Source organism: Agelaius tricolor, unplaced genomic scaffold, assembly GCF_023055355.1.
Source record: "Agelaius tricolor isolate 1412-34295 unplaced genomic scaffold, bAgeTri1.0.p SCAF_2, whole genome shotgun sequence".
Lineage (NCBI taxonomy): Eukaryota > Metazoa > Chordata > Aves > Passeriformes > Icteridae > Agelaius > Agelaius tricolor.
In genome coordinates this window covers 37,583,002-37,597,552 of record NW_027269262.1, presented here as the reverse complement: position 1 = coordinate 37,597,552, position 14,551 = coordinate 37,583,002, and the positions used below count along the sequence as shown (strand labels likewise).

General features: G+C 39.6%; 1 protein-coding gene across 1 annotated transcript; it reads left to right on the top strand.

The window, feature by feature from the left end:
* Positions 1 to 7: 7 nt before the first annotated feature.
* TIMM21 (translocase of inner mitochondrial membrane 21) lies at positions 8 to 6,096 on the top strand. The gene is made up of 6 exons (XM_071456451.1): positions 8 to 625; positions 1,830 to 1,892; positions 1,992 to 2,089; positions 3,364 to 3,437; positions 5,209 to 5,314; positions 5,407 to 6,096. Exons 1-6 carry the CDS (start codon positions 343 to 345, stop codon positions 5,497 to 5,499), a joined length of 717 nt encoding a protein of 238 aa, XP_071312552.1. The 5' UTR covers positions 8 to 342; the 3' UTR covers positions 5,500 to 6,096.
* The last annotated feature ends 8,455 nt before the right edge of the window (positions 6,097 to 14,551 follow it).

Below are 14,551 nucleotides of genomic sequence, written 5' to 3'. Positions count from 1 at the left end.
GGCGGCGGCAGCGGCGGTGGCGGCGCTTGGCATGGCGGGCGCTGTAGTGACCTCGCTGGAAGTCGCTCCCGGCGGCGGGCGGGAGAGGGAGCCCGCTCAAACTACCACTCCCAGGGCCCGCGCCGCCGCTCGCTGCTCCGCCGTCCCAAACATTTCCGCCGGGGCAGCGGCCAGCGGCGGCGGGCGGCGATAAAGGTTCAGGTGGGCTCCTGAGCTGGAGCAGCGGTCATCGGGGCGGGAGGCTGCCCGGGCACTTCCCTGAGGGCTCCCCGGTGGCGAGCGGCACAAAGTCTCCGTTCGGCTGGCCTGCGCTGCCGTGCCCCTGTGAGGGCGGCGGGGGCCATGCCCGGCGTGCTGCCCCGGACGCTGCCCGCCGCCCTCGGGCGGGGCTGCCTGGGCCGCTGGCTGCTCGCCACTCGCGGGTGGGCGCTCCTGGGGGCCGGCACCCCGTCCTGCTCCTGCCCGCGGTGGCGGCACCAGCCCCCGCTGCTGCTCGGGGCCGCCCGTCGGAGCTTCGGGACGCGGGCGGGAGGGCTGAAAGCTGCAAAACCTGGAGATAATAGCAAGGATGTGTCCGTGCAAAGGGCGCTGAACGAGGAAACGCTGGTGTCGGCGGCTCAGAAAGGTAAGGCGGAGGATGCTGTGTGCTGCTCAGAAGGGCTGGAGGCTGTTCCTTCTGCAGCCAAAGTTTTGTAGTTCCAAACATCAAGTATCTAGAAAAAAAACGATCTCAGCACACCAAGCCGGATTCTTTTCCCATCGTATTGTTTGGAGCAGATGTGTATGCATTGCACAATCAGACCAAATTATATGACTTCTTCTAAACAGCCTGTTGATTTAAGTAATTATCGGGCACAAGATGTAATAGCCCCTCGTTTTCCTTTTCAGAAGGAAAACCTATCATATGCGGCCTGTCTGTACGGATGTTGAAATAAGTTCACCTCCAACAAAATTGTCAAAGCTCTACATGTGATGGTAGTTTCTTTATGGATTGCCTTCACTTTAGTTGGTCTCATTCACTTCAGTGAAAAGTAGTTACTATATAATTAGCCTCAGAAAATCTAAGTACTTTGAAATGACTTACAAAAAACACTTTCAACTGATTAGAAGACTGCAGGAAAAGTAGTTATTAATGTTTCCTCCATAACTTTTACTCCACTGAAATGCACACTTTATCACTAAAAGATAGTAGTCTCTTTCCAAGTACTCAAATATTTTGAAACAGAGAATCTCCTATGACTTATTTTGTGGTGTATACTAACACTTGTACTTTAGATCAAAATTGAAAGATAAAAACTAGTCAGACAAACAGCAGTTAATGTTAAAAAATTATTTTGGTGTAATATTCCCCTTTTTATTTTTCTATTGATTGCAAATTCATAAAATCAGTTATTTTCAGTGTGTGCAACTTATAAGCTTTTACTTTTTTATTTTTACTTCTTTTCTTTGCATAAGGATTGTGGGTTGTGGTTGTGGGTTTAGGTAGTAGCATGAATACTGCAGTGCTAAATCCCTCATTAGTTCCTGAAAAATCTGGCTCTCATGCACCCAAAAAGTAGCAGTAATTGCTACTTTAGATCTTGAAAACATCTGGCAAACAAAGTAATAAGGCCTAACACAGAGATGTAAATATGCCCTGTACAGTATAAGATATGTTCCATGGTCTCTTTTACATCAATGAGGCATTAAGGAAACTGTTACTGGAATTTTTTCTTCTGCTAAAATGTTATTTGAGCTACAGACTAACAATAGAGCATTTATGTAAGAAAGTCATACAAATGTTATTATCCAAGGTTGTAACTTATGTGCTGTTTTCTGTTTAATTTCAGTGAAAGAAGCTGGAAGAGACTTTACCTATTTTATTGTGGTGCTTGTTGGAATTGGTGTTACAGGTTATTTTTTTAAATTACATTCTTTATCAGAACACACTTTTCATTAATTCCACCTGGTTTGAAAAGTTTTCATTCCATCTGATGTTGTTTCTGTTACAGGTGGTTTGTTCTATGTGATTTTTAAAGAGCTGTTCTCTTCTTCTAGTCCAAATAAGATCTATGGAGATGCCTTGGAGAAATGCAGATCTCACCCTGAGGTTGGTTTTTGAACTTAAGTCCGAAGTTTTTGTTTCTCAGTAGCTACTGTCTCTCTTCAAGTCAAAACTTTGTGCAAGGAATCTCACAAGCTACCTGAAGCCCCACGTGGTGCTTGAGCAGTTCTGCCAGTGCTTTTAGCTGGCATGGGGTGGCTCAGCTCCAGAGCCAAGCCTCCATTAGGACAAGTCAGTGCAAGCATTGAGCTTGTCTGAACTAGCCTGCTAGAAGCCACAGACCAAAAACTGATGGAAATACAGTCTGCCCTTCAGAGCATGTGCTTGTGTCACCATACAGAAAGTCTTGGGGACTTTTCTGAGTGCCTGGTAAATGTAGCACTTGAATTCTGCAGGTCAGAGATGCAGCTGGTCCCACTAAGCTCTGTAGATCTTACTTGCTGCCTTTTCTCTGCACACTTACTCTATTATGACACTTCACTATTGTTCTATCATTCTGTGAGGTGCTGCACTGATAACCAGGAATTTAAATTTTTTCATTTGGAGCACAATTAGCATTCTTTTGGCTAACTGAAAAACAGGTGGAGAATAGTCATGGGATCACACAGTTGTCATAGCTAGGTGTAAACAAAAATCAACATGAAACTAGATTAAAAAAAAAATACTTCAGACAAAACATCCTTCAAACAAGGTTGCCACAGATGCCTTTGAGGATAACCTAGAAATTAAGTGACAAGTTGTTGCTCAAATAAAAATGAAGACTGCTTGGGAACAAGTTTGCAGAATTAAAATGTCTTTCTAGTACACAGTAAAACTTAACCTCTCCTTCTAACCAAATTTAAAGTAAGTTTAAGATTAAGTTGAACTTCTCTGACTCTATAGATCTGAAAAAAGATTACTAAATTTCTTATTCAGTAGTACTTTTTAGATAATATGAAGGGGAGTGCATTTGCATTTTAAACTTCAAAAGATATTCTCTTGGAGGAGAAATGAGCAAATATTTTTTGCTTTTTTTTTTCTTTTTACACAAAATGTCAGTTTACATGTCTTCATCTCAGAAAACAGTACAAATGGAGGATATCAATAGGATTTATTTTAGACATTTAATAACGGGACTGTAAAGAATAAAAAGGACTGGAATACAGAGGAGTTTTCCTTAAACTGTTTTCTTTCATAAACACTTCTATTCTTGACATGTTAAATTCTCCAGGGGCATTTTGTTAAAAGAAGATGTATTCACAGCAGAGGCAGGAGCTGATACTGGAATACCTGTTTTTATGTGATCCTTTCTGACAGCTCAAACCTCTTTTCTCTTGTAGATAATTGGTGTTTTTGGTGAGTCTATCAAAGGTTATGGAGAGGCAACAAGAAGAGGAAGACGACAGCATGTCAGGTACCCCTTGGTGTTTGCCCCATAAAGACATCAGTTTTTTGCACAGCAAAGATATTTTTGGATTACAAGTTAGTTCTAGAGTGATGAACTGTTTGTGACACATCCTGTCACTTTTGATTGAACATACAAGTTTTTTGCAGTACCTCTTGTGTGCCATACACCACTAAGTACAGTGTACATAGAATATAAAATGCCAATTCTGAGTGCCTCAAAACAAGCAATGTCATCATGGTAGACAGAGAGCTCTCCGAAAAATAGGATGAGTCTGCAAAGAGTAGTACAGAGGCCTAGGCTTGCATGGGGGGGAGCAGTAATCTGACAGAAGTTTACAGTCTGAAACTATACTGAACTTTTTTGGTACTTGAGGCAACATCTCTACTGTGTATTTAACAGAACATCTATCACCTAAACCTTTCATGAGTCTCTCTATTACTTTCCTTTTGAAAGAAACAACAGAATTATTTCTTACAAAACATAAGTCCTCCCTGCTTTATTGGGTTATTTGGCAGGAATATATTCAATGAGGTTTCATATAGAATGAGACACATAAGCCCAGACACAGGTTGAACCATGAAATTGAGATTTTTTATTTTGTCTGATGAAAGTGACTTTTACTCGTTGAAGCTTTATCTCTTCACCAGACTCTATGAAATAATGTTTAAAGTGAAGCTGCTAAATGAAATTGATGTGCACAAACATTCTGAGCACGTGTCTGTAAATAAGTAAATTTACTATGAATCAGCTTTCCTAGTATTTAATTTCCATAATTTTGAATGCCTTGTATTTTAAATAAATTTTTGAGCTGAGAACTAGGTAAGATTGTAGAGTTTGCATCTGCAGTATAAGAATGATTTTAAATATTTATCTCAAAAATCTACAGGGTTTTCTGTGTATGAACACCTTGAATGTAAATTTACTGCAGTAAGGCTCTTTGTTCATATTTGTTCTCTCTACCCCATCATGTCACTTTAAACTGTATTGGAAGTTTATTTCACAGTGTGTACCTGGGCATGCCTTATAGAAATAAAGATTGGTGCTAAACAGCAGTTAATTTCAGTAGGAAACATAAACTGGCACCAGAACTCTCATGGGATCATTAGTTTCCCAAAGTAGTCACTTTGAAAGTGATGTGCTATTTATTTAATGCATGAGCATAACCCAACTCCAGTCTAAATTCCAGCATTTAGGTTGGAGATCTCAAACAGTGCCAAAGTTACACAATTTTAGCCGAACAAAATTATTGCTAAAGTAAAGCACATAGTAAACTTTTTGTTTTGATGTGGTTTAATGAACCTGATAATTAATTTGGAAAAACATGCTCTGTATGTTTTGGCTTGATGACTTAGTTTAAGTGCCTAAGAAAACTCTGGAAGTCTTGGTGGTGTGGGGTCCCTTTTTAGCTGTCGGGCTCCAAATCTCCAAGTCAGGGTTTTTTTAGAATAAATACAAGGAATTTCCATAGTCTTCAGCAGTGGATTGCTTTTCAGTTTTGAGGGGAGGACTGGGGTGAGGACATTTAAGCATTTAATCTCTTAATGCTCAGCAGCTAATTAGCTCTTCTAACTCCACTAGTCCTTAGGCACTCACAGTAAAGCTTGAGAGGAGCAGTAGAGAAGGAAGCCAAGGTAGCATAAGGACACCACCGGAATACACTTTCTTACAAAATAAGTAAGCAACTCCTCTAAGTAAGTTTAAATTTGAAGTCTTAACTAGCATATAATCTGTATTCTTGCTGGGTGGTTGGGTTTTTGTTTTGTGTTGCTGTTTTTAGTCACATTGAATACGTAAAGGATGGACTGAAACACATGCGTTTGAAGTTCTATATTGAGGGCACTGAATCAGGGAAACAGGGAACAGTCCATGTGGAAGTCAAAGAGGTATGTACAATTGCTTGATACTCCTGACAAGCTTAGTCTTGAATTTAAACCACCAAAGAGAAACAAACACTCTGAAATTCTTTTCTTTCCAGAATCTTGAAACAGGAAGATTCGAGGTTCGGTACATATTTGTGGATGTTGAGACATATCCGAGAAGAACCATTGTCATAGAGGACAACAGATAGCCAATGATCAAAGCTGCTGCCTTACCTCACATTGGAAAATGTTGTTGTAACCAGCCTGCATATGGATTGTGTGGTGTTGCCAATTGTGTCTCGCAGCTTCAGGGCTGTGTTAAGGGATGTAGCCTCTCAGGGCCTCCACTAAGGACTTTTGATAACAACAGATATGTGATTTGAAGTGAAACCAATGAAATATAGCCAAATGATCATGGTAGATATTCTTGACATAGGAAAATAATGTCTCCTAATAAACACTTTAATGCTGGATAATACCTCTGCACACCCAAAACCTGAGTTTTCCAAGGTTTTAGGTTTGGATGGGGAGTTATTTGTCTTCCTTGGCTTGGATTTCCCACTACCACTGCAATAAAGAAAGGGGTGGTTTAACTGTAGACAGAACTCTACTGTTTTCATTTTGGATACCTTTGTAGGTAAGAAGGTAAAATGGTAGCAATGCAAAAGAGATCTGGGCATGTAAGGGTAGGAATGGTGGAGGCCATAACAAACAACTGTACAATGTAACAAACACCCATAACAAACAACTGAAGATAAAGACTTCAATATTGGTGTCTTGTAAATAAATTACCAGCAAGTAGAACATCACTGCCATCTGCTCTTTCCAGCGTTTGCCATTCTGCTCCACATGGTTGTAGCAAGATGGGGGTTGGCCATTTATCCTAGGCAATTAGTGACAGGACAAGAGGACATGGCCTCAAGCTGTGTCAGGGGGGATTTGGGTTGTACATTACCTTTAAAATATTTAGAAAACCACAATATTCCATTTAAACTTCTCTCTTTCCCACCTTGTCTGCATCTACATGTGATAAACACACATGTGGTGGTTATCAGGGCATGTCTTTCGTCCATGAAGTGTTCCACGTTATTTTCTTTTACTGCCTGCATCACCTTTCTAGCTAAGATTTACCAGGATGCTTCTGTATATTTCATGAAAGGGGGACACAGCTGCTAAGGACATCACTTCTCCTGTGTTGTGAAAAAGCTGACAATATGTTTGATAAAATGAAGACAAAAAGTAGCAGAAGAAATCCACCTTTATCTGACCTTAGGTGTACTAGTGTTCTTAATTTGAACAAATGGTAAATACAATGCTCAAATGCTTTCCAATCTCAGTGGAGGAAAGCTTTTTGGAATTCTTTTTCTAGAACATCTCATCAGTAAAGAAAAAGAAAAGAACTTCATAGCTTGATTTTTCAGCTTTGTACTAGCTAGATACCTATCACCAGCAAGATTATTTAAGCCCCTCAAAACTTCAGGAGTAGTAAAGCTTTGGGAACTGATAACTTCTTTCTATATTCCTCCTGAGGCTGAAGTGGTCTTTATGGACTAGACTGGCACCCATGCTTACAAAATTTTCTTGAATTCTGTTTTATGCAAACACATATGGAGGTATCTCAATCAAAATTAGGTGAAGATTAGTTGAACAAGACATCTGGAATAGAAAACATTGATTTCTTGTGTAGTATTACCTTTCCTGGTGGTAGTTTGCACTGGAGCAAACAGTGCAAACTAGTATTACCTTTCCTGGTGGTAGTTTGCACTGGAACAGCTGCATTCACTGAGTTTAAGCATTAGGGTTTTAGATGTTTTAGAATACCCTTTTTGTAATTCTTTTTGTAATTCTGACGTGTGTTAGCCTCAATTTTCCTTATGAAGCTGCCCCTGTTTCACTCAATCATTGCACTACCAGTAATTCATGCAGAGATCCTTCTCCATGGCAGGGAGCTCAGTGTTCCATCCTCTCACTGGAGGATGTTAGGCTGGGTAGACAGCAAAATAACTGAAAGGTTCACCTTCAGTTGTTGGTAAACACAAGCAGTAACCATTTCACTGTTTCCTTTTTAAAGCTCTTGCTTCATTTTCTCCTGGGAGAACACAAAATTTACAGCACGTGCCCGCTACTTTCTCAAGTAAAAGTGTCATGTTAATAAAATGTTGGGAAAAAAATCACTCTGGCAAGTCAGAGCCAGAGGAATGACATTTTCATAGAAATTAAACACATTTTCCAGAGTTCAGTTTTGATTGTTGCAGAATTAATAAAAAGATATGTTCTCAAAACCCCTCTCTCCTTTAGGAAATTAAAATATGTCACTCACCAGTGAAAGGTTGTTTTTCCAGAAACACTGTGTGGCAGACTATTCAAAAGAGGTTTTGGGTAGGTGTACAACTTGGTCTTACCTTTCCCATCTCTACATTAATTTTTGTGGATGCCAAAACAGCCAATATCCTTAGAGGTGGTTTGTGGGAATAATGTTACTGTGTCATGTTCTGTGTTTGATTCTAGGTCCTGTGTACACTTGCTGTACAGTGACAAAAAGAAATATCCCTCCAGGAAATGAACTCAGTGGAAAAAATTTAAATTTTAAAATAAAATATAAATAAATAAAAAATTTATATTTTAAAAATACTAAGAAAAAAGAAATCATTACTCTTTCAATAAGCTTCAATAAACAGAAGCTCTTGCAAAGAAAAAGTAGTTGTAGACAAGGAAGCAAAGGTGTTGTGCATGACTGAGTTTAAAAATAACCTTGATACCTAAATATTTTCTGCACAGAATTCAAGTTTAAACAACTGATTTAGGCAACAGAGTCACAATCTTAGAAATAGTTGCAAACAAATGCATGTCTGGTACAAGAAACTTCAACAAATTCACTTAACAAGCAGAGAAGACAGGAATGTGAGTAAGACAATTACTGTATCACATGCCAGCTGCAGAGATAAAAAGCCAAAGAAACTGTGCTGGGAGTTTCCACAAGTAATTTCAATTCACTTTGTTCTCAGTCTCATTCACACAGCAGACGCTATCCACCCTAATACTTGCGGGATTATTCCAATATGTATATTGTCAGCAACCTAAAGTGTTGCAGATTATGCCCAAAAAACATTGAGGACACATTTTGAGTCCAAGCCTACTTTTAGGGTTCACTGCAGCTTCTAAACTGACAGAAGTACATAAGGTAAGCACAGAGACTGGTGATAAAATTAAAGGTGAAAACACTTTGAAGGAGCAAGCTTAAAGGTGACAGTAAAGGCTGATGACTGCTCTCTCTATATGGGGTTGTGATGTCTACTTGAAGATCTGGAACTTGGCACTGGAAAAACAAAAATTTGAAAGCAAAAAGATCTTTCCCCCTTTTTTTTGAGAGGGGGAATTTGCTTAGTCCCTAGAGAGATGTTCACTTGCTTTGAATAGGGAATAATAGAAATCTGGTAGAAATTTTCCTTAGGCATCTGGGAATGTATATCATTATGATACACAGTGATTCCAAACAGTGCTATAAATAATTGAACAGCGGGAGTATTTGATAGTTTTTCTTAGTAAATTCTCAGGGTTTTTTATTCTGTATGTGTTATGTAAAATTATCTATAGGAATTATAGAAAAATGTGAATTGATACCATCCTGTATTCCAATTCAGTATATTTATATTTTTAATGATATATAGTTAAAAGTTGAAAATATAGCAAAAATGTTTCACAATTTAAAGGAAACATAAACAAAATAGCTTTTTAGACTTCTTCTGGTTGTCCTGGGAGAAATATGCTGTATTTGATTCCCTTCATCTCATATAGGTTATTGTGGAACATTGGTAACTCAATGAATAAAAATATTAAGCACAGGTACCCATTTCAGTAAAACAGATCAGTGTGGAAAGCCTCTGTTTGTCTCTCAGGATTCAGTATCAAAATGTTGCACTTCATTTTATTATCTATGTAAACAAGTTCTATCAGTTCTGGAAAAAGCATTGTATGGGAGGGATGCCCTCACCTGCTCCAGCCCACAGCCATCCTGCGGCAGATCAGCCTTGCCCAGCACCCAGAGCTGCTCCCCCCACAGCAGGACAGGGGTGGAAATGGGCACCAGCAGAAATGAGAAGAGCAAGACAGGAAGATCACTTGCCAGTTAGTGTTGCAGGTGAACTAAACTTCAAAATGAGCTCAATTTATTGCCTTTGGCTGGCCCGAGCATCAGCGTGGGCAGTGTGCCACAGTGGTGAGCACCCAGCAAGGCTGGCAGCAGTGGTGCCTCTACTTCCAGATCACGTACAGGCGTCTGCCTCCACATCTTAAAACCTCCTGCTACTGTGCTGGGAAACCTTTTCAGGATAATCGTGTTTATCCAGCCTCTATTTAATTACAATTCCCCTTTATCAGAATCACAATTATCTCCTCTAGCATGAGTTGCTGTCTTGTATTACTCCCCACAATTAACTCTATTAACCTTTTATCCAAGCACATTTTTACTTTTTATGGGAACTGGGTTGTTTTTCAATTTCAATCCTAATTCTTCTTTTTTCCATTAAAAATGTAACAATCTCTGCCATAAAAACATTTTATTACAGTTATACATGTATTAAATCATGGCTATATTCCCTGAGATGTGATTTGCTTCATTAGTGCTACAACCTCCATAGAGGAGCTGGAAGTGAATTGCTACTTTGTGCGCTGTCTGGGGCCATGCGTTATCCCCTGTTTTATTAAAATGGAGACAAATTCCACTGCTGGAGTGCAGATTTGCAAAATGCCACCAGTTGCTTTTTGGTGTCATAGCTGGTGAGGTACAGATGCCCTCCCCTCCTCTGTGTGGCTGCAAAACCACCACACTAAAGGGTCTGGCACTGGTGTAAGTATAATAGTGGTGGAAAGAAATAACTGAGACATATCAAGATTTAAAACAGCAGCTTTCTATCAACTGCCTTGAGCATAAAAGCCTCCTAAAAAGTCACAACTCTTTTTACCTGAAAACACTTTTTTTTTTGTATTTTTCACCTTATTTTCCTTGAATTTCTTTTTTAACATCTTTTTTTTTGTGGGGAGTCCTGCCAGCCTCTGCATATATTTCTCTTTTCCTTCAAAATACTGTGCTTAACTTCTGTGTCTGCATGTCTTTTCTTTACCTATACTTAATTTAGCAGAATAAAAGCTAATCTCCCTCAACTTCTCATCATAATTTTCTAGACCCTTCATCAGCGTCATTGCCCTTGTACATATATAGCCCTAAAAACCACTATAAATATATCATGTGGAGCATATATGTTATAGAATATATATTATGTAGACAAAATATTGCCTATCTACATATATTTATATATTTGTGTTCTTGACTTCATCTTGAAAGCTTTTCAGGTAACATCAAAATAAACCAGCTTCTAGGGCTATTCCAGAGCAGACACCTCCCATTACTGTCCAAGTCATGCTGCAGAGCTGGTCTCCAGGGATGTTCCTGAGAGCACTGTGGTCCTCCTAAGCCACATGGAACAAACAAGTCTTGAATTCTGGGTGGTGGGTCTGATTGACACCTTCATTTTTAACTGATACCCACCACCCCATCCAAACCTTTGATGACTGACAGGTACAAAAGCTCCGGACATCTCTCAGTGGCAAATACTTCAAGGTGAATTATGAAGAAATCAGATAAGCAAAAGGATGTGACTTGTGCCAAGATTAGAGCCAGTCAATTCTAATCTCTTCTGTACTGAGTGCATCATGATGGCAGTTCCTTCTTGATAAGCCATCCTGCATTACAATGTAAAATAGTAAAATAGTCCTGCTTTGCTAGTGGTTATCAGCAAAGTTGTGGGATAGAATTAGAAGTGGAAGTATGTGAACATGGTTTTCGTGCTTTTGTAAAAACATGCATTTTTCACGTGGGAAGTATTAATCCTAAAGCAACCATCAATGTCACAGCCAGCCCCATCTCCCCACTAGGCCATCATGCTGTACTACTCACGCAAGGGATGTGACATAGGGACTTCCTTTTCACGGGGGACAAGCTCCATGCTTCCTAAACAAAGTGTTCCTGCATAATATCTCCAAAATAACTATCCACCACAGCATAAATATCAATGCATACACAAAATCAAGGGAAAAATAATACCCTAAAAATGAAACATCAATAAAACAATACGTATTCCACAGACTGAAATCAATGTTTTTAGATTTAGCACACTATGAACATTGCCAGGTACAGCTGTAAACAGTGACCAGTCTTGCTGTGGGAGAGCATTAAATACACTGCTGTGTGTCCATTTGGATGCAGTCACATTGCTGTCCCTTGCCACAGAGTTCAGGAGCAGCCAGCACATACATATCCCTGTTGAGGTCATTGTGATGACTTTTATAAAGGGTTCTGCTGCTGTGCCAGCTGGCGTCCTGCTCGTGGGAGTCTCCAGCTTTCAGATGGCAGACACCTGATGGCTTTCTAAAAATACATTCTTCTCAGCCTTGGAGCCCCAGGGAGGGTTCTTGTCTCTAATTCATCTCTTCTCAGAGAATAGGAGGCCGTTTGCTGGGGGCCAACTAACTGCAGGCTGGTCTTTTAGACCTCTGCATTCCACACATGTCCCTCAGGCCATAATTTCTGCAGCAACTCTGTGCAGATCTCACTAGGATTTTAAAGATGAGAATTTATTTTGGAACCGCCTATAGATTACATTACCACTGCTTCATACAGGGTTATGTGCAAATCACACTTTGACACTGAAATAATTAACTTAGTAGAAAGAAGGACGTGTTAGCAATGATAGAGATATTTTTTTCATCACAAAAATAGGTATGATCACAGAGCTGGCACTCAGAAAATACTGATTCTATGATAGATTCTATCACCCTCCTCTCCTGTGGACCAGGAGTGAGTATTTTTGTATTTCTCTCTGCTATAATAATCACGTATTACAAATGTTGTGAGAATCAGGTAAGGAACTGAAACTGCAGACAGCCTGGGCAGGTGAGTAGGAGCCCTCAGAACAAAACAATGAGTTTGAGGAAACCAGAGGAATCTATTTTCACAAATCCTTGATTTTTAAACACATTTCAAGTCAGTACTTGAAGCCATTTTTCCAGGAAGAAGATCTCATCACTTCTGTCTATTAAAGTGATAAGTAAAGAAACTGTTTGATAATATGCCACAATATTAAGGAAACAAACACTACAACCTTTCTCTCAGGCCATTCCTCAAAAAAATACATTATTTTATAGAAAGTTTCATAGGAGACTGATAATTAGTATCACTGATAATAAAAAGTTGAAGTGTCCAGTAGACCAAGCCTAGTATTCCTGCACATGCCTGCACTGCAATTAATCTCTGGTTTTAGGGAAAAAGTCTTCAGACTTGAAAAAGAACGTGATCAGAAGCAGAAGCTCACTTTCAAACTCAGGTTAAAAAACAGCAAACCAAAGAATTTTATGCACAGCAGAACAAAGCCGATCACTTGAGGACAGTATAAAATTTTTTATGCATATGAAGAATAAAATATATTTCTCTGAGCTGGATGCAGCTTTCTTATGAGGCAAACTCTGTTGTGGGTGAGAGCACATATATCACTCCACAATATAAATGGCCTAAAAGCCACAAAGCTGAGAGCAGATCTTGATTCTCGCATGACAAAATTAAGAGATGCTGCAGAAAGGATTGAGCTTTCCTAACACTGAACTGGGAATGCCATCAGGAGATGATAAATAATAGTATCCTAAGCCTATGCACTTTTTTTTTCCCTTCCTACAGCATTCCTTTTACAGTCTTTCTGGATTTTAAGAAACGGCAACAGCCATCAGTAAATCCTTTAGCTACAGAGCGTGCAGCTCCCGCAGCTTTTTCCATAATTTGTAGTTTAGCACCACCTTCCTAGACACCAGAGAACGGCAGCTTTGCACTGCTAGAACATTAGGCTTGAAAGCCTTAGAACAAAAAGGAAAGTGTGAAGAAAGGTGGTGATTTCCCTATCTGTTTTAATTACTAGACCTTTTTTAACCAGATAGCATTCTCTGTCCTCAGCAATTTTTGCAGCTCATCAGTTTTCAGAAACCATCCCACAGAATAATGCCCCCTGTAGCACTGCATTTATGGCCCTTTAGCTGTGGCTCTGTGCTGTCACAATTTCAGGGCCCATCGCTTTTGTTTCCAAGTAATGATAACTGAAGTTTCTAATGTTAACTGTATTTTATGCTGAATATAGTGTATTTTAACGTTTAAAAATGAGCTTGTGAATGCTTGATATGAACATAGTACTTTCACTCAACATACATAGGCAACAAATTTCAACCTCTTTTCTGCACTTCATGATAAGTAGTTGTTAAGGAGAATGTTTTGATGTCTCATTGAAAAAAAACAGAATTGACAACAGTAGTCTGTAGCCTCATAGTCCAAAATATAAATATTTTCTTCCATAATCCAAGGAGTTGGTAAGAAAAATGGTCAAGGCGACAGACACGTGGGTAACTGACCTGCACTGGTGTCAAAGACAAACCCATACCTCAAAGAAAATTCATGCAAAGCATGTAGATTTTTTTTTTTTAATTCATTCTTCAATTTTCTCTTTTTGTGTCTTCCCCAGCATGCCCTCACTTGCATGGGATATGTCCAGGATCAGCTACCCAAGAATAAGCTTAATCACAAAATTACCTTACGGTAACCCCCTGCAAAACCCCCTTCTAGGCTGATCTCCTTATCTTGTGACCCAGAAGCTGCAAATACCCACCATGACATGACCTGTTTTGGAAAATTCTCATAATATGATCCCTGAAAACAGTCTGGAGGTCTGCACTTGGTGCTTGGCTTGGTGCTTCCCATCAGCACTGTATGAGGAAGTCCCAGGAGGTGCTCCCTAAGATGTGGTCACAAAATTCTGGGTGACACATCGCCATCCTCCCCATGTTTCTCAGGACAGTCTGGTGGCTGAGCTGCTCACTGCCATGTTGGATGCTGAAGCTCCATCCCCTCTTAAGCCTTTGCTTCCCTCTCTACTTTATTTACCAACTAGAAAACACTTTTATTGCTGGGGAGACCTCTTTGGCATTTTGTTCCTTCATTTCTTTGCCTATGCGATCATTCAAGTGCAATTTGTCTGTGCATATAAAACAACCCCTCATTTTTGTGTCTTTGAGGGAAGAAAAACCCCACAATATTGCATATTAAGCAACATTTTCCCTGCTAGGTATCCACCCTTCTATCATACCCTTACTTTCCCAAAATCAGTACCTCAGTGGCAAATGATGGCAGTTTTAATTAAGGCAGTGCATTGAGAAATGGACCATCATTTA

What these genes read in the sequence shown, in the direction of transcription:
- TIMM21 (XM_071456451.1), top strand. Translation starts at nt 343, where the DNA reads ATGCCCGGCGTGCTGCCCCGGACGCTGCCCGCCGCCCTCGGGCGGGGC. An exon ending in GGTGTCGGCGGCTCAGAAAG is followed by an intron (nt 626 to 1,829) that starts GTAAGGCGGAGG and finishes GTTTAATTTCAG; the next exon opens with TGAAAGAAGCTGGAAGAGAC. An exon ending in GGAAGACGACAGCATGTCAG is followed by an intron (nt 3,438 to 5,208) that starts GTACCCCTTGGT and finishes TGCTGTTTTTAG; the next exon opens with TCACATTGAATACGTAAAGG.